At 41.8% G+C, this 25806-nt stretch overlaps 4 protein-coding genes across 5 annotated transcripts; 2 read left to right on the top strand and 2 right to left on the bottom strand.

Annotated features, from left to right (window-relative positions):
• Positions 1–10: 10 nt before the first annotated feature.
• LOC141782273 (uncharacterized) lies at positions 11–5883 on the top strand. Of its 2 annotated transcripts, none has more exons than XM_074658412.1 (8): positions 11–327; positions 1418–1507; positions 1633–1712; positions 1826–1941; positions 2071–2168; positions 4289–4357; positions 4459–4517; positions 5568–5883. In XM_074658412.1, exons 1-8 carry the CDS (start codon positions 136–138, stop codon positions 5686–5688), a joined length of 825 nt encoding a protein of 274 aa, XP_074514513.1. In that variant the 5' UTR covers positions 11–135; the 3' UTR covers positions 5689–5883. The 2 variants fall into 2 exon arrangements, with proteins under 2 accessions (XP_074514513.1, XP_074514514.1); XM_074658413.1 differs by lacking the exon at positions 11–327 and adding an exon at positions 453–1331 and having other exon boundaries at positions 1375–1507.
• asnsd1 (asparagine synthetase domain containing 1) lies at positions 5701–9345 on the bottom strand. The gene is made up of 3 exons (XM_074658407.1): positions 7930–9345; positions 6797–6978; positions 5701–6145 (listed from the first exon to the last, which is right to left on the bottom strand). The coding sequence occupies exons 1-3, from the start codon at positions 9343–9345 to the stop codon at positions 5899–5901; spliced, it is 1845 nt and encodes a 614-aa protein (XP_074514508.1). The 3' UTR covers positions 5701–5898.
• On the bottom strand, positions 8162–10129 carry asdurf (ASNSD1 upstream open reading frame). Its single transcript, XM_074658421.1, has 4 exons — positions 9936–10129; positions 9785–9838; positions 9528–9603; positions 8162–9407 (listed from the first exon to the last, which is right to left on the bottom strand). The coding sequence occupies exons 1-4, from the start codon at positions 10008–10010 to the stop codon at positions 9367–9369; spliced, it is 246 nt and encodes an 81-aa protein (XP_074514522.1). The 5' UTR covers positions 10011–10129; the 3' UTR covers positions 8162–9366.
• A 4904-nt stretch (positions 10130–15033) lies between these two features.
• On the top strand, positions 15034–24291 carry slc40a1 (solute carrier family 40 member 1). Its single transcript, XM_074658408.1, has 8 exons — positions 15034–15419; positions 15543–15610; positions 16340–16499; positions 16869–16984; positions 18540–18666; positions 19639–19884; positions 20031–20672; positions 21158–24291. The coding sequence occupies exons 1-8, from the start codon at positions 15389–15391 to the stop codon at positions 21472–21474; spliced, it is 1707 nt and encodes a 568-aa protein (XP_074514509.1). The 5' UTR covers positions 15034–15388; the 3' UTR covers positions 21475–24291.
• The last annotated feature ends 1515 nt before the right edge of the window (positions 24292–25806 follow it).

The following is a 25806-nucleotide window of genomic DNA, read 5'->3' as shown; positions in this document are numbered from 1 at the left end:
GAAGTGCCTTAAATCTGACCCGGATATTTCTTCAAACTTTCCATCTGCTCGGTACCGTCCTAGAAAGTTTCCCTACCAGGTAACACGGTGAACAGGTGAACAGGTGAGCGCTGTGTCTCCCGGTTCAGAGTCTAAATGAAAGCTGTAATCCTCGCCGCCGGCTACGGAACCAGGCTCCAGCGGGACGTGGTGGCCGACAGCAGCGGGAGGTTCGCTCACCTGGCCGGGACCGCCAAGCCGCTGCTGCCGGTGGGACAGTGCAGCCTGATCTCACACTGGGTCCACGCTCTGACCGCCTCCGGCTGGGTGGACTGCATCTATGTTGTTGTAAGGAGCACCGTGTATTCAGTGGTGGAGAGTAACATGATGTTTGTTCTTAAGTATATGTGGTACTTGTACTTCATTTGAGTATTTTCATTTTGAGCTACTTTATACTTAGATTCCACTTTTCACTCTACATTAATCTAAGAGTTGTAGTTTCAAGTAACTTTCCATATTAAAGGTCCCATATCGTGCTCATTTTCAGGTTAATACTTGTATTTTGTGTTTCTACTAGAACATGTTTACATGCTGTAATGTTCAAAAAAAACTTTATTTTCCTCAAACTGTCAGCCTGAATATACCTGTATTTACACTCTGTCTGAAAAGCTCCGTTTTAGTGCATTTCAATGGAATTGCAAAGGAATTGCGTTGCTAGGCAACAGCTTGGGTCCATGATTACTTCCTGTCAGCTGATGTTATTTACATACACTGCAACAGGAAATAAACTGGGACACATTTAGTATGTTTACGTTTAAAACCGTGTAATGGTATATATATTGTATATTTGTGACATCATAAATGGACAGAAATCCAAACGGCTTGTTTCAAATGCACAATTTCTGAATACGGCTGTGTGTATTTTTCCGTATATTGAGCGTTTTGATAGTATAATAGTATTTATATAGCACTTAAATCTGCTTTATAATATAAAAGACATGAAAATCTAATTTTGTACAATATGGGATCCTTAAGAGTGCAGAGACAAAACATGATCAGATTTTAAAATATGATGCATTGCATTAAAGATTAACTACCCAAAAGTAAAGCAGTTGAAATGACATTGTGACCTCTATCCTATTGTTTACATGTTAATGAATCAATACAAATAATCCAATCATATGTAATGACAACTAGGAGCCATGATGTTCATAATGAGTACTTTGTCTTTCATTATTATTATTACTATTCTGAGTACATTTTGCATATAATATCAATGTGTTTCAAGCCAATACAGACATGTTTGTAGTAAGGACTGATGTATGAAATTGAGTCCAAGCCTGATATATACTGTACAGTGCATAGACTAATATACAAGTCTAAACCTGAACTGAGAATGAATGACCCTCTCTGTCTCTCTACTCCTCTCTCTCCACAGACTAACGCTCTTTACTGTGCTGCGTTTGAAGAGTGGGCATCACATTTCACAAATGTCAAGATTCTCAGCGATCAGACGAGAAGCAATGATGTAAATACAGTTTTACAATGAATACGTTTTCACCTTCATCACTGCTTAATGTTTACGACATCATGTTTTGGCCTTTGTTTATACCATCCACTGACTGAGTCAAGTTAACTTTCTTATTCCACCAGGGGCGTCTTGGTGCTGTGGCCTGCCTGCACCTTGCAGTAAAGCACTTCAACATAGAAGACCATGTCCTAGTAGTCGGGGGGTAAGTTTACTGAGTTAACATTATCAGCACTAGTGTGCAGAGCTGTTGTAACAGGTGCAAATTCAAGTCCCGTTTCTGCCAAATTAATACAGCTCCCTTTCCATCCATAACAGTGACACCCTCTTCAAAGAAGATTTTAGCCTGAGTAAAGTGAAAGAGAGGTTCAATGACCTCCAAGCGAAGTGTGAGGACAGCTGTCTGGTGCTGTCGTACCAGTGCAAAGAGGAGGGTGAGTAAGAAAAGAAAAGGCTTTAAGTGTAATGGAAGCTGACAGGTAAGGGAGTGAATCTCATCCTAAATTGTCAAACGTGGCTTGGGCTCATGTTCACAATTAGTTGTATATTGTGTGTCTGTACAGAAACTCATAAATACGGGATCCTGGAAGTGGACAGTGATCTTCGCGTCCTCTGTATGAAGGAGAAACCTCTGCCTTCTGAGACAAAGTCAAGGAGAGCAGTAAGTTCACTGTAAACACCGAATAAAGCCAACAATGTCCAACCATGCCTGTCCACGTGGAGACAAAAGATCTTTAACGTCTTGGCAGAAAAAGGGAGAGCTACCTGAATTTTGACTTACGTCTTGAAAATAATAATTAAAAAAAAAATGAGGGCAGAAAAGAGCTGCCAGCCAGGTCCTCTGTCCCTATAGTGCAGTCAGAGAGTGACACACTTTTGTTGTGTTGTCTCATTACTTCACATATTGTTTTTCAAAAGGTTAACGTCCTCACACTGAGCCCTAATTAGAGTGTTTACATCCACATCAGATGTAGGGATTGTAACCCTTTCTTAGTCGCATGATTTAAAAAGAATAGGTAGATCGAGTCATGTTATTTAATCTTTGGTTGCAAATGGGGTTGTCAAAGTTAATGCGGTAATAACACCTTAATGCAACTTGCTTGTGAGTTTTAAAGTTAGAAACTAGAAAAACGTAAGGAATCCATTGGTACCAACCATGTCATACTAGCTTGTCTTGAAGGAGGCTAAATAACGCTACAAACTTATGCTAAATTTTGGCGTAGAAAAACTGGCATGGCCATTTTCAAAGGGGTCCCTTGACCTCTGACCTCCAGATATATGAATGAAAATGGGTTCTATGGGTACCCACGAGTCTCAACTTTACAGACATGCCCACTTTATGATAATCATATTTGTCATTGTTTTGTGTTGTTAATTGATTTCCAATAATAAATATATACATACATTTGCATAAAGCAGCATATTTGTCCACTCCCATGTTGATAAGAGTATTAAATACTTGACAAATCTCCCTTGAAGGTACATTTTGAACAGATAAAAAATGTGTGATTGATCGTGATTAACTATGAACAATCATGCAATTGATCGTGATTAAATATTTGAATCGATTGACAGCCCTAGTATGTCCTTTTGAAGGCTAATGTTTCAGACTCGTCGACGTCAGCAGACACTTCTTATCTTCCTTAATGATGCTCTACCAGGGCTGCCGTCTTCCTTTGGTTTGGCTTGCTGGTTTTATGGGTATTTTGCCTTCAGTCTGGTCTCCAGCAAAAGTGAAATACATGAGTACATGTACGAACAAATCTTTATCAACAAATTTTCAAAGTGAACGGGCTATACTGAATCACCATTGTCATTCAGTGAATCAGTAGCTTTTAGCAGTGGAGCTCCTCATTGGTCACTGAGAGCGCCGTTGTCAGCTCAGCTGTGATTCACAGTATGTTCCGTCCTTGTCAAAAGACAGAAACAATCCTAATCTGGTATCTCTGATAAATAAAGTGGTAAAGAACAGGCTGCTGAGCTCTTAACCACAAGTGCAGTTCTTGTATAGGCTAGTTTGTTCTGCACTGAACATTACGGCCTGGACTAGCATCAGACTAGTGCTACTGAACTGAGGACAGTCAGAATCAGCGCTGAATGCCGGGCTGTGAGTGGTGATAAGTTCACTTACTGTTGTAAATACTGAAGTGTCTTTGAATGTACTACGTACGCAAAAATACTGTGTAATCCAAATATTGTAGCTTGGCTATACATCACTTTTTTTTATCAGTTATCGCTGTAATAGAATGAGATGGGTTTTTTATTTTTTAACATGTTGTATAGCAATGCAAAATATATAATTTTCTCTTTGAAAGACATCTGACTGGCCACCAATCATGCTGTCCAATGTGATGACTATAAAATATAAAATAATTAGGGCTGTCAATTAATTAAAATATTTAATCACAATTAATCGCATGATTGTCCATGATTAATCATAAATGTTTTATCTGTACAAATTGTACCTTAAAGGGAGATTTGTCAAGTATTTAATACTCTTATCAACATGGGAGTGGACAAATATGCTGCTTTATGCAAATGCATTTATATATTTATTATTGGAAATCAATTAACACAAAACAATGACAAATATTGTCCAGAAACCCTCACAGGTACTGCATTTAGCATAAATAATATGCTCAAATCATAACATGGCAAACTGCAGCCCAACAGGCAACAACAGCTGTCAGTGTGTCAGTGTGCTGACTTGACTATGACTTGTACAGTGTATATATCTACACTGCATATATTTTGAGCTAACATTTTCCATTTGTTTTTCAGTGTCCCTGTTTCTATGCGTTGTCAAAGAAAAGCCTTCCTCTGTTGGATACCTTCCTTGAGGAGAAGAAGGTACATTTAATAATTAAAAGTCCCACATTTGATGTGAATTAAGAGTACATTGTTGTTGTTTTTTAATTTCACTATTATACTTGTTTTTTTTATTTCCATAGGAGGCTCCTATTGATGAGAAAGATGCTCCAGGAAACTTTGTGTCTTGGCTCATTCCAAGGTAACTTCTGCTGGACCCTCGAGAGTTTACTCAGCAAAGTCATCCAGATCATGTTGTAATCCTGCTTTGGGCCAGGCAGCTCGTCTTCTCGTCCGTTTGTGGTTCCTCACTGTGATCGCAAAATATGATTTGGGTTCATTTTGATGTCTCTTTAAATATTTTTCGTACATGTAAAATGATGTACTCTGCTAAAACTAAGGGCCTGTTCAGACCTGGTAGTAACATGCGTCCTGAGTGATCGGCTCACAGGTGGACAGCTTTAAGTACAGGTGTGAACGCAGTCGAGACGCATTGAGGACGCATCAAGAGCTGATCACTCAGACCACATTCAGAGGTGGTCTGGGCCACATATGGCCACATTCTTTTAGCAGTGTGTATGCGAACATGTCCTGGGCCACATTAAGGACCGCCTACTCAACTGACATCCCGCTGGGATCCGCGGGTCTCTGCACTCCTCATGTGAATAGATGGGTAGACGTGAGCGCTCGTCTGCCTCGCGGCATGGAAACGGCCTCTGTGCTTTACTTTATCCTGTCGGTACAACTGTATTTTATCAAAATATATCTTGTTTATAGGCTATATAATCTACAGACTATCAGACTAAGCACACGCAGTGCATTATGATCATACTGTCGGAGATGTGTCAGTGTTTCGTTCCGGTGTTTTGCACCGCCGGCTCTCTGAAGCTCTGTACCCCGCTGTTACCTGGCAAAGGCAGCAGTGTCTGCGGCATGGACCACCGGTACAATAACCTTTTATTTCAATGTTAATATAATGTACCCAAATTCATGAATACGTAGGATATTACTACTGATATTCCTGTAATATTACATCACAACATCTGCCGTATTAGCCATGTGTTTACTACATGTTTATGTGCATATAGAGCGGGGAAGTGAGATCAGATCACAAGTGGTCACTGGAGACGCATGTGGAGACGCATTCTAATGCCAGGTCTGAACAGGGCCGAATACACGTTTTAAATCACTTCGTCAGTGTATTTCTCAATAACATTAGACTGTTTTGTGTCTTTTCTTTTTTTTCTCTCAGGAGGCCAGTGTACATTCATCAGATTTCTGGGCGTTTCGATGTTGGAAACTTGCCTTCCTATATTGAATGTGACCTTTACTTCAGAGAAAAACTTCAAGGTGTCGAGTCATACATGGTGTAGAGGAGACAGAAATGGACAAAACACCATATTTATTATTCCATGTTAAAAAATGATCCAAATCCAGCACCAAATAAATCAAATGAATCTATCTGTAATAGTAAATCAGGAACCTGTAACTGTAAATAATCTTTTAAATATTACTTGTATGTAATTTTATAATGAATATTTTCAATTAAAATGATTTTTATATTCTTTTCATTAAGAATTTGTCTACTCAGTGAGGAGTCTTGTGCATTTGTCAGAGGCCTTTTCATGATGGTTCTCCATCTTTGCGATGCGGGAGCCGAACTGCATGGCTCTCTTGGGCAGGACGGCTGATTGGCCGAGGCCTAGCTGCTTCGCTGTCAGTCTCAGGAGGAGTTTCTCCCCGACGCCTCGAGGAAGTGACAGGTCTGCCTTATCCCACACAGGCAGAGAGTTCAAGTAGCTCACCACGTCCTCATCCAAGTAGGGAAATCTGCAAAGAGTTGGATTTGTCAGACACTCTACCCAGAACAATGGCTGTGACTTGCAGCTTATACCTTTTACCCTCAGAGGAGAAAAGTTGATTCCTGAAATACTACTTTCTATGTTCCATTACAATAAAGTCTCACAATTTCTGATGAGATGAAGCCTGTCTCATACGTGTTTAAAGTGGCAGTAGGCAGAATGTTTTTGGCATCAAAAACTAGTGGGCTGCTGCCGGGTCACAAACTCTCTCATTTTACAGCTAAACAGTACACTCAGGATGTTTCTGAAAACATTTGAGGAGAGAAATAGGCATTACAGTAACAGAATATTGATTCATATTTGATCAGCACTGCCTAGTTTGACCATTTGATCGGAGTTTGCGAGTGACTGACGGCTGCTCAGAGACGGCAAGGCTCCAGCTCATCATCCTTCCACTGGGTTCACTTTGTTCTGCTGACTGACAGGTGGCGGTAACACACAGAGAAATGTGGCTATGCAACTAACAAGGCAGATGCAAACAGCGCACCATTTATAAACAAATACCTTTTGAGTTTTAACTGTTTGACTGTTGCACAGACAAAATATGCAACTTCAAGCCATCCCTTTAGACTCTGGTAATGAACATAACAAGGATATTTGAAACAGATACCACGCTTACCTAGCCTCTTTCCCATGGTCCCCTATCACTCTGTCATCTCTTCCCAAATTCCTGGAAGGGATCCTGTCCAGCTCCATGGCCAGCTCCTGGATCAGTCCCTCGTGTCCAGCCATCGTAAATCGGACTCTGTGTCTGGAGTAACCTGCTAGCTGCTCATCCGCTCCTATTCCTGTCAAAATGACCTGCAGACATGAAGTAGCAACACAGAAAAGCAGGTTAATGTGGTTACTGAGGATTGTGAAATTAGGGCTGTCCAAGTTAATGTGATAATAATGCGTTAACGCAAATTTGCTTTAACGCATTAACCCAACTTGCGATTTTTAGGTTGTAACAGGCTAAATTTTTAAGCTTTAGGAAACTATAAAACCTAAGGAATCCGTTGGTACCAACCATGTCATACTAGCTTGTCGTGAAGGAGGCTAAATAACACTCCAAACTTGCATTTAATTTTGTGAGGAAAAACTGTCATAGCCCTTTTCAAAGGGGTCCCTTGACCTCTGACCTCAAGATATGTGAATGAAAATGGGTTCTCTGGGTACCCACGAGTCTCCCCTTTACAGACATGCCCACTTTATGATAATCACATGCAGTCTGGGGCAAGACATAGTCAAGTCAGCACACTGACACACTGACAGCTGTTGTTGCCTGTTGGGCTGCAGTTTGCCATGTTATGATTTGAGCATATTTTTTTATGCTAAATGCAGTACCTGTGAGGGTTTATGGACAATATTTGTCATTGTTTTGTGTTAATTGATTTCCAATGATAAATATATGCATACATTTGCGTAGAGCAGGCATATTTGCCCACTCCCATGTTGATAAGAGTATTAAATACTTGACAAATCGCCCTTCAAGGTACATTTTGAACAGATAAAAAATGTGTAATTAATTGCGATTAACTATTTTAATTGATTGACAGCCCTATGTGAAACATTTCTTGATTTCAATTTATTTTTGTTTTATTACTGGAAATAAAAAATGGCATATGTGACTAGTTATTTAACCGTGACCCTTACCCCTAGTGTAATAGCCCAGGGGACAGTTACACCAAATCCCCTGCATATGTAAAAAGTTAAATAGAGCTCAGAAGCCTTTGTTCCTGGTAAGTGCAAAGTCTGATGTCTGTACTTCACCTTTGCTGATGATGTGAAGGGCCTCCGGTCACTGTCCTCCGTGATGAACCCCGTCCCCCTTGCTGCGAACCACACAGCACATCCAATGCTGTCATCAAGCACCGTATCCAGTGGATGCACCAAATGACAAATGCGCTCCTGCCGGATTTTCTGCAGCTCCTCCTTGGTTACGTTGATTTCAACAAAATTCCATCCTCTTTCAGGATTCAGGTCTTGTAATTCCTTGAGACCGGCTTTCCCAGTGATTCTGTCTGGAACATCGAAGGGGCTGGATGTTTGGGGATCGGCTCCATCGGTCTTAGAATCGGTGGGCTTATTTTTGTGCTTTCCGGGTTTCTTTGCAGACTCTTTCTGCTTCTTTGGCGGCTGTAGTTTGAACGCCACATTCAGAAGATCTATTGGTTGATGAGCAGGTATGTGACGGTCAGCTAAGGCAGCCAGGATCATTGAATCAATACCTCCTGAAAAAAGTATGGCAATACTAGCCTGGTCATTGGAAAGAGGGATATTGTCTTGTAGCCTGAATGGCAGAGACTGAACACGTCGCCTTACTGCCTCACTGAGAACATCAATAAGACGGTTCACTTCATTGTTTTTCTCTTTGCTTGCAAGCAGCTGCTCCAGATCCTTAAAATGTGAATGTGAGTTTGGATGAATTTCTTCCTCATTCAATGACTTTGGGATGGATGTATTAAGAGGGCACACGGGTGAGGTGAGTACGAGGCCCGACTGGTTCATCACAGCAGTGCAGCCGCTGGGGACAGACTCCAATACAGTTTGACTGCAGCTCGAGACAAGATCATTTCCCCTCCTGGCCCAAGGATAAACCTCAAACGTCACAGAGCCAGCCTCTGTAGCTGCCTTCAGGTCAATCCGGTACACACCAACTGCTGGGACTTCTTGCCAAGCAGATTGAGCAGGTCCAGAACTGTGGGCTGCCACAGAAGTCAGGGTCAAAGCGTTGACCTCTGCATCGAATTTCCACAGCAAACTCCGCCTACCGAGGAAGTCTCTGCCAAACCAGAGGTAGTCTCCAGCTTTTTGGTAGTAAACAAACCCCCACGGCCCCCGTATAGTGGACAGGACGGACAGAATCTCTGAAGGGCTGTCGCAGGATGATAGCCGCTGAGAGAAAACAGTAGTGTCATTTTCCTCTGGCATCACCGGGAGACCACCAAAAATCTCTCCATTCCACACCAGGACATTTCCAGCGTTGTCTTGAGCTGGCTGAGGGGTAAGGAGACCTCTCATGTGAAGAACGTGGGCAGAGAATAAACACTGGTAGCAGGGATGTGTGCCTCTAACTGGGAGATCCTGGCTCCAGTTGGGCCCTCTTCTCTTCAAATGCTCATGAACCGTTTTGTCCCACTCAAACTGAGTGGGTGACAGACTCAGCAGACAAAAGATACCACACATTGTTGTGTTGAAAGGTCAGTCTTACATATCCTGCAGATCCTTCTTCATGTTATCCAGTTCCTCTGGAGACAGAAAATATCATCCGTTATGTTCATCTACAGCCTCAGTTATTAATCAATGAGACAGATACCAGCTAGTTTATCTATAAAATAATATGTATTCACTTAGAGCTCTCAACTTACTTTTGCATGAACCCAGTGTCTGACCTCTGTCTGCTAGGAAGAAGATGTTACTGTTCCTCTGCTGGATGTAGACTTTCTGAGGGAGATATGCATACAAAATGTACATTAATACACAGCAATACAACCCAGGAAAACAGTGTAACTAAGAAGGTTCCTGTTCAAAGTGCCATGGCATGATCACATTTAAATAAATGAATAAATAAAGAGGTACATTTCAGGTATATGTTGGCTGTGTTTAACACAACAACTCTACTCACCCTGTTCTTCTTCAGATTGGACAGCTCGTCCACCACAACCTTCTGCTCCTTGATCTGCAAGTTAGCAACACCAGTTTATTTCACTGACCTGATAGAATAGTTGTAGCTATCACATTAGCCACCAGCAGCAACATGTCAGAGCTAACTTTACCTTTTTGTTCAGTTCCTCCTTCAGTGCAGACTGTCCTTCAACATTATCGTCGCTATCCCGACTTTTCGAAGTCATGTTTGTTAAGTTTCTTCTACTGTTGTACTGATGTAGTTGAAGCTAGCTGACCTCAGTGTAAACACATGCTCAGCAGCTGTGAGAGCTCTTCCGGGTGTGAAGGTCTGAGTCCAGCTGTGACTGTACTGCCCCCTGGAGGCTGGAGGGCAGAGGTGGATATAATTTTTTCCCATCTATTACAGATTGGACAAAATAAAATCTAGTCCATGAGACAAAGGCATTTCTTTCCTGCCAGGGCATTCTTTACACATTTACAACAATGAGTGTATAGGCTACATTAATGTGCATAGAAATGATGGCACAACCGATACTGGATTTTTGAGGCAGGTGCCAATAATGATATTTGGGGGTTATGCATACTGTACACAGACAGACGAAGACATTCACACTCACATTTACATCTACTTCCAAGCATTCCACCAGACCTGCATGTCATTGGGCTGAGGCGGAAACTCCTTCCTGCTGTGAGTGACCATGCTGCCATAGGTCAAGACTCCAGTAAATAAAACTGGGCTTGTTCCAGTCATTCATATGAATTTAGTCCCCATGCTGTTGTTTCCACCAAGGTGGAAAATTAACTCAGATGATGAGAGAAATAAGGAAATCAACCTGGTGACCGGAATATCACAAGGGTGTGAAGCAACAAAAATCTGAAATGAAGTGCAGAAATCACTGATGTAATCACGTGCACAGATGCAGTCATTTCAAAACTACTACTCAAAAATGATAAAATAGAATCAGAGGTACATTTTAAAGGTGACCTGTATGATATCCAGAGCCTTAATAAAGCAGCAAACAACTATTTGCTATGTAAAGATATAGAGGAGTAATGTCTACCTGAGCAGAGAATGAAGTTACTCTCTCTGTCTGTGTTGTAATCTGAGCTTCTCTGTGCTTTGTTGACATGGCCGGGCCGACCATGTGTGGCATGTGAGCATGCCACACTGGCTAGCTCACGGCCGCCGCTCTGCACTGCTTACAGCTGATAACGCATGCTAGCATGTTCATAATGACAATGATAACACACTGATGCTAAGCAGGTAACATTTGCTAATTAGTGCTAAACATAAAGTACAGCTGAGGCTTATGGGAATGTTATTAGTCTGACAGATATTTGGTCATAAACCAAGGTATTGGACCAATTCAAATCTTTACTTGTTGATGGCGCTAAAGGAAAAGTCAGAGGATCACCAAAGTCAGTAAGATTCATCCTCTGGTGAACATGAATGTCTGTCCAAAATATCATGACAGTCCATCCATATATGTTTTGAGTCTGGACTAACGTGGTGAACTGAGCGACTGAGCGACATGGCCATATAGAGCCACACCAATAGCGTGCTTGCAAAGTTATTGAGGGAGGGGAGAACATTACTCATTTACTCAGCATGCAGGGTTTCAAACCAGCAACCTCCCAGTCAGTCACATGTGCTATAATTCCATTAAAGAGATGTTTTCGAGGACCTGAGCTTCACTGGCCTGGCAGCGGTCAACAACCGGTAAGACGAAATAACCCTGGATGACACAAATGTTGATCTTTCTCCAGCAGTGGGTCAAGCACCCTTCGAACCTGCAGTGTGGTAGACAAACACACCTGTCTGAGGTCTGGTGTTGGTCTGCTGCCCACTGAGTGCTGCAGTGTTGTATTGATCTGAAACAGCTGTCAGGTGTTTACCATTTCATTCCCTGGAAACAAGTGCAGTCATTTTGGGAAAAAGGTGTCCAGGTCATCACAGCTAGACAGTGACCTTTGATGTTTATTGTTCTCTGGTGGAGCTATTGGGAAACCCCAGGCAGCGGTAGCTATCCACAGAAACAATAACTGTTATGTTCCAAAAATGGGTTATGGTAATAATTATAATCGCTGTTTCTGGAGTTCTATGGTCACTGAGATGGCTGGTAATCTGACGGTGTCCAGTGTCATGAGATTTTGGGAGACCTCAAGAGCCCAGCCTCAGTTATTCCAACTAAATATCAATGAAATAGCTGAGCTGTTGTGTAATACCTTTCAGCTCGATTGAAACAAGAGCTCAGCCCAAAACAAGAACAGAAACCCTGCATGAAGAATAGATGAATAATCTGATCCGGCCTCACACACACACACACCGTCCTTCAGGTGAGATCTCGCATCCTCCCTCCACCTCTATCCCTTCTTTAGCTGTGGCTTGTGAGCGTCAGATAACTTGAGGCCACAGGAGGCAAGTCATTCTCATATTTTTGTCCTGGAAGTACAAATATAGCCGACGTAAACACAGCTTGTTGTTCCACAGCCAGGATGAAAAAGGATCCCGTCAAATGGCAGACATACCTGCAGGTCTCATGGCCACAAAATGACACAGTAGCCGTCTGACCGCTGATGACAGGTAGCTGAGCCCGGCTGACACACTGGCCCACTAATAGTGCGGCTGGTAATCTGTTTGTACCAGCTCAGTGTGTGCAGACTTTCAAACGGTAGAGAGCTCTCTGTGATCCTTGAATACATCACAAAAGGATAGAAGTGCCTATTGTCATCACTTGGCTCAAAATATGTGCTTATGTTCCTTGTTAGTGTCAGTTTTGCTCCCTCATAGGATGAGATGGCACAGAGTAGGTCTACGTGTTGCTCTGGGCCAGAGAGAAACTAGTGCTTAGTATATTTTTTTAGCATCTATGTACAAAATTAATAAGACGCAGATGTATTAATAGCCCATCAGCCGTATGTGTTTTCACATGTTTTTATAGTACTACATGCTAAAATGTTGTGATTATATGTAGATAATGACTACGAAACCACCCCAAGTGCTGGTTGGTTGGAAAAGGGTCACATTAAAGGCTAAATACAGGGCCGGATTAACCCCACAGGGGGCCCATAGGCTAAAATGAGCTATAGGACCCTATTAACCCTTTGTTTCTCCCCTCTTTGTGTATTGTGGATGTGTAGAGTGCTCCAGGGATGATGTATTTTTGTAGGCCAACCAAGAAGTTAGCATCGCCCTGGGTTCCCTCGACAAAAATCCAATGGGATTTTTCCATTGGGTTTTAGATTATTGCAGAAAATAAACTCTGTGGCAAACACACGTTTATGACACTTGCACGTTTTGTTCAGCAAGATCATCTTCACAAATTAACACCACGTTTATGATTTTTGAAGTGTGATTGCAATTCATTAGTGAGCTTTAGAGGTGTTGGTAGGTGGATTTTGTTACCTTTGGACAGAGCCAGGCTAGCTGTTTCCCTGTTTCCTGTCAGTGCAGTCCAATGCAATGCCCAAAATACATCACTTGAGAAGGGGTTTCAGTGGTGACATATAGGGCACCACTGAGGGTCCCACTCAGCTGATAAAAGCCTTTTAAAGTCCACTGTGCATCCAGGTACAGTGTACAGGTAAAAGCAACATATTAGCCATGTGCCAGTGTTTATTACTTTTCATGGATACGGGCCAAGGAGCTCTCATCCATGCAGCCTGTAATTAGAGCTGTGATTCTGTTCTGTTGACATAGGTGAACAAATGCAAGTCATCCAATGTGTGATTTGTACACATTTTTTTCTGTTTTCACTGGCAAGTTCTATTCTATTGCAACAACCTGTTTGTAAACAGCTTCACCAGGTCGAGGCAATAACAGCTGTCTCTGTTACCAACATGTTTGAAACATTCAACTTTAATTTGTGTTGTGTGGCATCAAATGCACGGGAGAGTTCAGTTAATCTTTAACTTTTGCAATCTCTTTGCTCTCTTCTTTTGTTTGCTTCTTTTTACAACTGAGATATTTATCAGATCCAGTTATAAAAAAGAAAGTGCAGGATGTAAATGTCTGTGACATTACTGGATTTGGGAAAGGTGGAGCTGTGCAAACACCTGTTATGTGCTATGTATATCATGTGTCAAGGATTTCAGTCTGATGTTTAGTTCTTGTGGCCATTGTGTGTTGGTGTATTGTTGGTTTTGTCTGTGTTTGTGTAATAAAAATATTGTCGAAAAAAATGAATGAATTTACTTTGCAGATTAAGATTTCACATAAAAAAAACATTTGATAGGTTTATAAAGTATGATCTGGATTAAACTAACAGCATATCCTGTTAGCTCCACCTTGACCAATAGTGCAATAGTAAAATGCTACTTACACATTAATGCATCAGTAATAATATTCAAATGATTTAATATATAATAATATAATGATACTCTCAGTACATTTTCCCATCAACACTTACTGTGCTTCTGCTTAAATGTCGAATAAACGTGTAATGGAGTGTTTTTACATTGCGGAATTGCTTGTTAAAGCTGTGAATACTGTGTGCAGTGAGTAAGCAAACACAAACCTGCAGACAACAGAAGGCCTTCAGAAAAATGTAGGTCAGACATATTCATGAGTTGTGATAAAGCTTAAGATAAAGGTTATCTTTGTAGAGTAAACACAGCTTTTGGTCAAGTGTCTAACTGTTGCTCATCACTCCACTTGTGCAATAATCTGGCAAAACTATAATCTGGCAAAACTGTAATCTCATCAATATACATATTGTATTTTTATATTTTATATTGTATTATATTTGATATATATATATATATATTTTTTTGTATTTATTGTATCTTTTTTTAGCACCTATGGGATTGTCACAATCTAATTACGTTGTACTACACAATGACAATAAAGGGCTTGAATCTTGAATCTTGTATCTTGTATTATATTTTATATATATCTATATTGCACTATCTCTTTTATTGTATTATCTTTTTTTAGCACCTATGGGATTGTCACAATCTAATTTTGTTGTACTACACAATGACAATAAAGGGCTTGAATCTTGAATCTTGAATCTTGAATCTTGCTGCTAAAAGAAACTCAACAAAAGCTCACCACCCCCTGTGTAAAGAGAGCTAAGGGCTTTATTTATCATATTAACAATGACGCCTTTTTTGTGTGCAGATATAATCCATCTTTTTTGTGTGTGTGTGTGTGTGTGCGGTTGGTGGAGGACCACACTTGTTTTTGACACAATGTAAATAATGGGCAGGTCACGTGACAGCGTGAGTATATTCGAGGCGGGACGTAAACACAGAGAGCAGAGACGTAAACACACAGAGCCTCAGAGCAGCAGAGCAGCAGTAGAGAGCAGACCGTCCAGACGGAGCGACGCTGAATTCAGCTCCTAGCTTTGGGGTCTTTTTTTGCGACTAACCAACCTTTTAGTTTATAAAACTATTTATTTCCGACTTCAGCTACAGTGATAGCTAAGTTTGGAAAGGAGGAAGGGGGAGAAACGCGGTATCTTTTCTTGTTTTTTAGTCGTTTTGCGACAGTAAGAGATGCTGTAGTAGCCAGCCTCCTTCACTACATCACAACAGAGGAGAGACAACAGAAACAAGACAATATTCACCTGTTATTTGCCTTTTGGACAGCTTTAAAATGGATAACCCTGCACCGAGGACATGCTGTGGTAGGTTTACTTTGCATTGAATGCGAAATATTAAAATATTCCCCCGAAGGAGCCTCCACATCAGAGGAGGAGGATGGAGATGGAGCTGCAGCTGTATAATCTCTTCTTCTCTTGTCTTCACAGAGTCTGTCAGAGACTTCTTCACTTCAGCTAAATTCCTTATTTACATGGGACATGCCCTGTCAACATGGGTAAGTGACACACTGTTACAATTAGACACATTATTGTCTATTTAAATGACACTCCGATCATGTATTTGTACATGTTCATCCTTTTGTTGTTTTTTAAACAATATTTGTATTGAATTTTACATATAGACATATATATATATATACATATATACACATACAGACAGACTAACAATATTCATAATTAAATTATACAATGAAATGTTTAGTCAGAATTTCAAAGAAAGAGACATGACATTTCATGTATTTCACATATCAAATAACAAAGAAAACAAATAAAATAAAAGATAAGACAAAATAAATAAATACCTCAAAGAAGAAAAACAAAAAACAACAATTTCAACAACAGCACTCAGCAACACACAGCAGTTTAAATTTGACTGTGCCCCCTGACGTCCAAGTATATGTTCATCATGATGACGGGCTACATTGTGTGTCTTTTTAAGTGTCAAACTAAATGTAATACAACATGAATGTGTTACTGTTGCATTATATGCTATTATAACTGTCATTACAATACAAAATGACATGTTTTCCCCTGTGTAGCTCACCACACAATACTGGTCTTTACAAATAGCTCTAAAGGACAGATTAGACTGAAGAGAGGGTTAGCTTTTCAGCCCATGAAAGCAGAGAGGGCTCTTATTATTTATGCATATCAGCCCTAATCTTGGATGTCTTGAATCAAGTATCAGCCTATAGCCTTGAAATAATCTCAATTTGCATTGCCAGGGTGACCGAATGTGGAACTTTGCCGTGGCTGTTTTCCTGGTGGAGCTGTATGGGAACAGCCTGCTGCTCACGGCCGTGTACGGGCTGGTGGTGGCCGGCTCTGTGCTGCTGCTGGGGGCCATCATTGGGGACTGGGTGGACAAAAACCCCAGACTCAAAGGTAAGGCAGCACAAATCAAAGCATAGCTGTTCTTCAGGGATTGGTCATACCACAAGTTTTATCATGAATAAAATGCCCAAACTCTGCAGATTTGATCCCTGAAAATAGATGTGGAGCACTTTCAAAGGGACTGGCATTATGCAAGTGTGCACATGTGCTATTTCCATCCCTCATTTTCACAGTTAAATGCACCTCTTGTGGAATGTTTATTCAGGGGAATTTGGCAAAGACACTATTAGATTAGATCGGGAAGCGGAGAATGTACCCAACCATCTTGTGGAAGCGCTGTAATTGAACTAGTTATCATACAGAAACCTGTTGTCTTTGATCACATTTCTGTCCCTAATGTCCCTCCTGGTGTTTCCACAGTGGCCCAGACTTCGCTGCTCGTCCAGAACAGTTGCGTCATCCTGTGTGGGATCCTCCTGATGGTTGTTTTCCAGTTCAAAGAACAGCTCGTGGAGCTTTACAATGGATGGATTCTGGTAAGATCCCCCCCTCCCCTCGTGCTTACACACTCACTGTTTCAACGTGATCTGATTGAGGTTTTAACTAACCCTTTTTCTTCAAGTACAACACTCTGACCCCGGGATTGAAAGTTGCTTACTTTTACTGATATGGATTCCTGCGTCAATTTGATTTATGACCACTTGAACAGCTTTTACAGATGCGCGAAATGATTGTAGTTCACTTCCACAAGACCTTTGACTGTTCCACTAAGTTCAGTTGTCAGGGTCGCTATTTAAATTTTTGTTTTAAAAAATTGAAGCATCAAACAACTTGTCTTCTTCTTTCATGATGCTCATGATACTCTTGCAGTACAATAATGAATTACTGAATTTGTAATAATATTGTTTTCACAAGAAAACTAAGCTTGCTGTGTTGAGATCATAAACAATGAGGTTTTCTCTTGGGCTTTCCTCGACCAAACAAACTCTTAGTCGACTAACACTCATACGATTTTACCGACTAACCGATTAGTTGATTTAATCAACAGATCGTATGAATGAATGTTAGTCGACTACGACCAAAACGACCGATTTGTCGACTAAGAGAGGGCAGCCCTAGTTTTTTTATCACAGGGAAACAAAGCATGAGAGGTCACGTCATACATCTTCAACAGTCTTCTGTAGGAAAAGAATGTTTGCATCAGTGTTTTGCAAGCGGCTTGTTTACACTTGTTTAGCTATGCGGCTTCATGAGAGCTCCCTCACCACTAAGATTCAGACCTAATGCTGCAGCTGACCGAGATGCAGAGCTGCAGACTAGACGGGTTTCCCTCCACCATCATGGGAAACTGGTCTGGGTTCTCGGTTTGAAACGCAAATGCCTTTCTGTCGGGGAGAATGTCTTCAGTGTTGCCCTCTGCATTTGTAGGACGCCTTTGGGTTTCCAGAGAAAGGGGGGATTTTGGCCATGTGAGAGTGTTTAGAGGGACGGCCGGTGTCGGAGTGTGTGTGGAGGTGGAGGGAGGTCGGTGAAACAGGAGATTGAGTGTCTAGTTGGAGGCTGTGCAGTCAGCAGGTTCTTCCAGGCCAGTCACATGACAGAGAGAGAAATGTGGCCTGGCCTGTTGAAGCATTTAACGCATTACAATATGTGTACACACACACACACACACACACACGCACACACACACACACACACGCACAGATCAACAAACAAATAGCCGGCCAGTGTGTTTCACAAATGAGCCATTTCTAGATGAAACATGCTATGGTTTTTTTTTCAGTGCTTCTTCATTACTGCTGTAGTTGAGGTCACATGCTGAGTATTAAATTCGCTGTTCTCTTTCTTCTAAGCAGTTATTTTTCACAGAATGATAAAGATTTTTTTTCCACAGGAAGTTATTGATTTCTTTAGTTTGCATAAGATGACACGTGATAGTAGCACGTGGGTTTTGGTTAATAGAGAATTTTGTTGTCTGTACTTCCAAAAATGACAACTATACAGTCTCATTTAACAGTTTGAGTTTTGATGTTACAGAGTTAGAAAGGGTTTGTCATTCTTGAATTTAAATACCCTTATTTTGTTTTTCAGACCATCTGCTACATTCTGGTGATCACCATCGCTAACATCGCCAACCTGGCCAGTACGGCTACTTCCATCACCATCCAGAGGGACTGGGTGGTGGTTGTGGCAGGTCAGGACAGCAGCACGTTGGCAGGTCAGTGTTTCTTACCCGCTGCTGGCTTATCATCGAATGCAGGCCTCACGTGACCCCTTATCAGATCTCTACTTCACGACTTTGAACCCCAGATGCTGACTCACTCTCGTTTTCATCTTTTATGTCCCTGATTGTTATAAACTATTTAAAAGATTTGCTCACATGATGGAAAACACTCATGAACTTGATGGCCTTTACCAGTAGTGCTAGTACAATCAGTTTAGTGGAGTTGTTCCGATACCAATATCGGAAATGCGTCCGATACTGCCCAAAATTTGGCATCAGGTATCAGCGAGAACGCCAGTCTACGCACCGATCCGATACCATCATTTATTTACACAGAAACAAGTCAACTCGTTTAACCAGAAATCAATTCTTCTTCGCCGCTCCAAAACAGTAGCCTTCACTGTGCTGTCGCCCTGGATGTATCATGGCTGCCACTGGCAACATCTGTTTTAGAGCAGCGAAGAAGAACTGATTGTAGTTTGTCACGTGACGATAGCAAACAACAACAGTGCGGAGCTAGTGGAGAGTGTAACGGTAGTCAGAGCGAGGAACATGTCAGCCATTTGGCAATATTTCACAGTGGAAAATGTGTTCATGTTTTACAAAGTGTTTAACCTGAGCCAGTCCATACAACAAAGATAGTGATAATATCACATCCATACATGGTCAGTAGTAAACAGCTGTTAAATAATAATAATAATAATAATAATAACAACTATATATATTTTTTATCACACTAGTATCGGATCTGTACTCGATATTGGCCGATACCGCATGTTCAGGTATCGGAATCGGTATCAGGAAGGAAAAAATGGTATCGGAACATCTCTACAGTTTAGTAAAACCTGCCATCATATGAATGTAAAACTGACCAAAATATGAGAACTTTAATAGGCCAGTAATTTCCTTTGACATCCGTCAGTATAAGAAACTGTTGATATTGACTTCCACTCTTGTATTAAACAGACATGAATGCCACAGTGCGGATTATCGACCAGCTGACCAACATCCTGGCTCCCATGCTGGTGGGCCAGATAATGGCGTTTGGCTCCAATTTCATTGGCTGCGGCTTCATCTCTGGCTGGAACCTGTGCTCCATGTGTCTGGAGTACGCGCTGCTGTGGAAGGTGTACCAGAAGACGCCGGCGCTGGCCTCGAAAGGCAGCCAGAAGGAGCAGCAACAGGAGCTCAAACAGCTCAGTGCCCCGAAAGGTAGCCGCAAGAACCCTGTGTTTGATTTGTACTAAAATCCTGGTATTTTATTTTTGGTAATAATCTCATTGGTTGAGTTTGGAGAGTTTTGGCCTGTGTGATGATCCAGACTAAATAGAACTAAATCTTTCCATGCCCTTTCTCAGACTTGGAGAACGGCCAGAGTCCTGAGGAGTCGTCTCAGCCGCTGATGAATGAAACCTCAGCCGTGGCCAAGCCCGACGCTCCCAAGCAGCACGGCTGCTGCTACCAGGTGACCGAACCCCTGCGCACCTTGAAGGCCGGCTGGGTGGCCTACTACAACCAGAACATTTTCTTGGCCGGCATGTCCCTGTCTTTCCTGTACATGACGGTGCTGGGCTTCGACTGCATCACCACGGGCTACGCCTACACGCAGGGCCTCAACGGCTCGGTGCTCAGCCTGCTGATGGGGGCCTCGGCCGTGGCGGGTATCTGCGGCACCGTCGCCTTCACTTGGATCCGCAAGAAGTGCGGCCTGATCCGCACGGGCTTCATTTCAGGCGTGGCCCAGCTGTCCTGCCTAGTGCTGTGTATTTTCGCTGTCTTTGCTCCCGGGAGCCCCTTCGACCTCAGCGTCTCGCCCTTCCAGGACCTTTACACCCACCTGATCGGAGAGAAGGTGCTGCCCGAGGCCGACCACATCCTCACCAGCATTCTTACCGGTGGAAACGCTACCACTACTGCTGCGCCAACTGAAGAGCTGCCACCTCTACAGTCCTACATGTCTGTGATTCTGCTGTTTTCTGGCGTCATTGCTGCTAGAGTTGGTGAGTAAAATAGTCCCCCTTGAATATTTTTGTGGTGGTTATCTCAATACCATGATATTGTATTCAATATTATTTTGTTTTGAAGCAGAGTAGAAGCTCCAAAGTGCAAATGATCATTGACTGTTATCGGAGTAAATGGTGCATAGCCTGTTTTATTGTTTTATTCAAAAGGAAATTAGAGTGATAGGTGTTATAGTGTTCATGCTTTGTTGGCATGTTCACTTCCTTTCATAAGATTGTAAAAGGCTGTTTCCCAAATTATGACTTCCTAAAGGTGAGTCAAGAAGGTCCACAGGTTGAGCTTTTTCATAAGTAACCAGAATTTCACACAAGACCTCTACGGATGAGTCACGGATGTCAAAGCAATAATTGCAACCTTTGATTCCAATAATATTGCCTGATATTTCCAGCTACAGCTACTGTTAGCGGTTATTATACGGCTGTAAAGATACCATTATGACTGACTGTTGATCTCCGTCCCGCAGGCCTGTGGTCTTTTGACCTGACAGTGACTCAGCTCATCCAGGAGAATGTGATCGAGTCGGAGCGAGGTGTGATCAACGGCGTCCAGAACTCCATGAATTACCTCTTAGACCTGCTGCACTTCATCATGGTGATTCTGGCTCCGAACCCGGAGGCCTTCGGCCTGCTGGTCATCATCTCTGTGTCCTTCGTGGCCATGGGTCACATCATGTACTTTGGATTTGCCTTCAAGAGCCTGGGCAGCCGCCTCTTCCTCTGCTGCTCGCCGGAGCAGAAGGCGGAGCCGGTGGACAGCCTCTCACTTCCTACCACCGTCTAACCCCACTAAAGACACTCTGTCCTGGGTACATACTTCTCAAGCCTTACCCGACCCCCTGCATCTTATCATACTAACAGCTTTGCTTGTAGCCGGCAGAATGCGAATGCTAACAGAAACCAGAGAAAAGGTAACTTAACACGCTATGCATACTGTAGCCATGAATACAGCACTAATCATGAGTAGGAGGCGAGTAGAAAGCTAACCATCAGTACAACTTTAGATAAGGCAGGGCTCCTCTCACTATTTCAGTGTGGGAGTCAGGTGAGAGCCGCTCATCTGTGGGTCCATGCTCTTCGATACATACATGCACTGTCAACCACTTCTAGGCTTGTGACCCCAACGTGGGTCCTGTTAAAGAAATCAGGGGATAACACTGTAAAAATCTCCTCCTTCTCCTAACAGCCTGGACCTAGCTGTCAAGAATTGTAAAAGGTGCTCCAGCTAACTAAAGGGCAGAACGACGGAGAAATCTCGCAGGGAAGCGGGCACTGAGGCTCGGATTAAGGGGGACGACTCTTGTCTGAGAAAAGAGAGAACGTCCCCCGTCTTCTGACACTCGCCTCTTGGTGCTGTAGCTGTGTCTGCTAGCAGTTCTCTAATAGCTTAGCCTACATATACATGTATGATGAGCAGGTAATGGATGTCTTCCTCCAGAAGGTTTTTTTATTTAACCAAACACAAAACTGGGATGTAGTCTCTCTTAACACGTAGGTATATATGCAGTTAGCTGTATTTATTCAGGAAATGCAGACGGTGGTTTTTATAATAATCATATCATCAGTATTGTGTTGTGCCATAAGAACGAAATGCTATGCACCCTCGTCAATAGCTCTCAGTTACCAAAGTCAAAGTCCATATGTGGCATAAAAGGAAGTGAGGGAAATCTGTCTGAAGCATTCCAAATATGTATTTTGTACATCAGGTGACAGTAGTTGTGTAGGTTCACTAATGCTTTCATACAACCCCCTAGTAAACCTGGATATGTCTAAACCCACTCTGAGATTGTACTTAAAAAATTTTGTTTTCCTGATAGTTTACGTTAATACGTGTCACCTTTTTGATTTTTATGTTCTCTTGAGTAATTTTTTCAATCATGATTGTTGTTACACAGGCACTTTAAGTGATTGACGTCTGTCATTACACCTAACGCGTGATCAGGCATTTGATCAATATTTTTTGCACAAGGCTGAAGTCCCGACTCCCCCCATAAACCCCATAAACCCCATCAACCTCCTGCACAATCTAGTTTCAATCACTTCTAGTCTCTCCGTCAGTGTGTCCGAACGCTGTGTGTGGGGATTGTGGTTCAAAAAGGCACATATTGTAACACTCATGAGGAAAAACTGTACCAGTCTGGATACCCGAGTTTACCTCAGGAAGCCTCCCCCCCATTCCCCCTCCCCCCTGTTTCCTCAAAAGTCAGCCAGGGAGCTTAGTCAGCAAACCTTGCCCGATCTCAGTTTACCCTCTTCAGACTGCCAACAGACTGAGTCCGTTTTAGTTGTTATTGCAGTACGCTTCAACAGAGGTGGACACATTTTACTCAGGTCAAAGTTGACATCTTTGGCTGTACAGTGCTAGTCTAGAAAATGCATTTCAATAGTATCTCATGAAAGTTGGTGGCTTTTTTTTGTTGCATGCTACTTCTCCTGTGAAGTGAGAATCTCAGACATTTGTAAAGTAGCTTTACTTTAAAGTGAGGCTACTGGATGTAACAGTAGCCACTGTGGAGACATGTGACAATTTAAAGTTTGCTAACATTCGCCACCATAAGCTACTGGTGATAGCAGGCCGAGCAAGGCTGCAGCAGCAATACCCCGGACCGCACTGAACTGCTTACGAAGTCAACTTTTTCCATTTGTAAGAGGAATAATGTGTTTTATTACGTCTTTCAGAAATGTACATGATCTCACTTTCAAAGATCTACCCAAATACAGTAACTATAGTAGCTGGAACTAGTTATTCTCCACCTCTGACCTTCAGCGATCTCTGTTGCCTTATTGTAAATTAGCCTTGAGGGCTGTTTAACGCACACACACGTGGCTACAGGAAGACGGTTACTAGCCGCACCCTACCCAAGAAAAACCAAGCCAGTCTAGCCAAGGTTTTGGTAATGGGTGGGGGGGATATTTAGGTTGGAACCAGAGGTAGCCACACCAGATGTAGGAGAACAAAAGGCCACTTTTTAGCTTGCACTCGCTGAGTCAGGATATCTGCAGGTGTGCCACGAGGTGCAGACTCACTGGGAACGGAGCTTTTTTTTTCATGTTCCATCCGTGTTTAATGTAACCTCAAACTCAACAAAACCAGCTCTTACAACGCTTGGTCTGCTGATTCAGGAATATCTCACAAGGCCATAACTCTATATTTTTAATGTAAATAACATTAGCGGTCAGTCAATATAAACTGAAATACACAATTGGAAAATGCTTAAAATATCTATCTATCTATCTATGTAGATTGTATGTACTGTTGTCATGCTGTTTGTCTGGAAATGCTGACTTTTCTTTTTTACATGTTTTTATACACCTAGTGTTAACATTTTGTGTCAAATTGAGATTTCTTAAAGATTTTTGAAATTTGTGTATAAAGCAATTGCATTTCTTTCATTTCTGTATCATACTGCTTTAATCTGACAATATATATTATTCTCTCTGTATATATATATATATATATATATCAGTGTTATTGTAGATCAATAGACAAAAGCATTAAATCATAAAGAAATCATGTTTATGTAATAATCGCACTCCACTGAGGTCGTTGGTACTGATTGTATTGCATGAGGTCTCCTAAATAAAGACAACTTCATAATTACCTGTCTGTATGGTCTAATGTGTGTGTGTGAGTGTCCGTGTGTGTGTGCAGTGGATTGTGTTCAGGGTTTCTTGGCCTCAGTCTTGGGCTTGGCTGCTGCTGTGTGAGGTCACATACCACAGCAGAGTTAGCTGCTAATTTCCTCCCCAGAATCCCTTCCTTTCAGGCAGCCCGTGTTAAACTGGCTGACTCTAAGCTGAGCTGGATGATCTGGACTCGCATGCCTGCTGAAAAGACAAATAATGACCTGTTTGATTACGCCACAGAAGGGCTCGGCCTGGGATATGTTAGTGAGCTATGACTCAGCATTTTGTGGTTTCATTTTAGCATTTTAACACAATGTATTTCTATATGTTATAACTAATATGCACTTAGACATGTGAGCATATTGTGATGGTCCCTATCAGGAGTTGGTACCACTTTAAGAGCTTTATATAACACCAAATACCAATGCACTGCTAATAAGTACAGCAGCTAATGAATACAATAGTGCCTGTTTGAGTCTCAAGTGTTCTGTCCCAGCATCAGACGTCAGATAAATTAGCCTGATGATGGATGCTTCCTGGTACGACAGTGTATAAGAGGAATTAAAACAGCAGTGGGTAGAATGGAGCAAATATGATTAAAAAAAGTTATTTTATAAAACAGTCACTAGATCCTGAAAGTAGTGCATGAGACAGGTAATCTGAAAAAAAAAAAGATGTGCCTCTGTGTCCTCCGTGTATAAGACGGTCCAAAAAATATTAGTAAGCATGAACAACTCTCTCCCAAATCCAAAAACTAGAATACTAAAACTTAAATGTGTGGTGTCATAGGATATAAAGTCTGGAGCTGTCTATGGAGCAGCTCCAGCCTTTATACTTGGTGACATCACAAATTTGAGACTTACTTCTCTGGTTTCTGGCTTTAAGAGAGAGGAGCTCATGTTCACAAATATTGATTGAACTTTCCTCGGCCATGGAAATAATATATTGGAAATCATAATTTAGGTGGTGTTCCCCTTTAAGATGTTTTTTTTTTTTGGGCAGAAAGTTCAACATGAACCGCATACTTGATAGGGAGAAGGCTGCTGACTGCAGCGAAAGTCCAATGTCTACAGACAGGAACTGGGACTAGAGATAAGTGTGCACTATAGAAATATCTTCCTCTTTATCGTGGTATCTTTAGTATCTTCTGAAATAATGAGCACTCACAGAGAGGCTGATTCTCTCCAAAAAATAAATGTGCATGTTTGGTCAGAACGTCCTGTCTCGTGTTCACTTGATTTTCTTATTTTTTTTAAATCGGAGCTTCCACAACGATTTCAACTGTAATTTCAAAGGTGACATCAGAAATAATATTTAACTGATAGCACCACTGCTGATAGGGAAAGTCAGGTGTTAGAAGCTCAAACATTGCTCAATTTCACAAGTCAGTCATGTTACATATACTGTAAATTGGGGCACCTTTATTGACTGTTTGCCACAAGCAAGTTGACCTTGCTTAGTTTGCTGGAGTCTCCTCCGGTTGCCCGAC

This window comes from Sebastes fasciatus, chromosome 14 (genome assembly GCF_043250625.1).
Source record: "Sebastes fasciatus isolate fSebFas1 chromosome 14, fSebFas1.pri, whole genome shotgun sequence".
In the NCBI taxonomy this organism is placed as follows: Eukaryota; Metazoa; Chordata; class Actinopteri; order Perciformes; family Sebastidae; genus Sebastes; species Sebastes fasciatus.
This window is presented reverse-complemented; position numbering and strand designations above follow the sequence as displayed.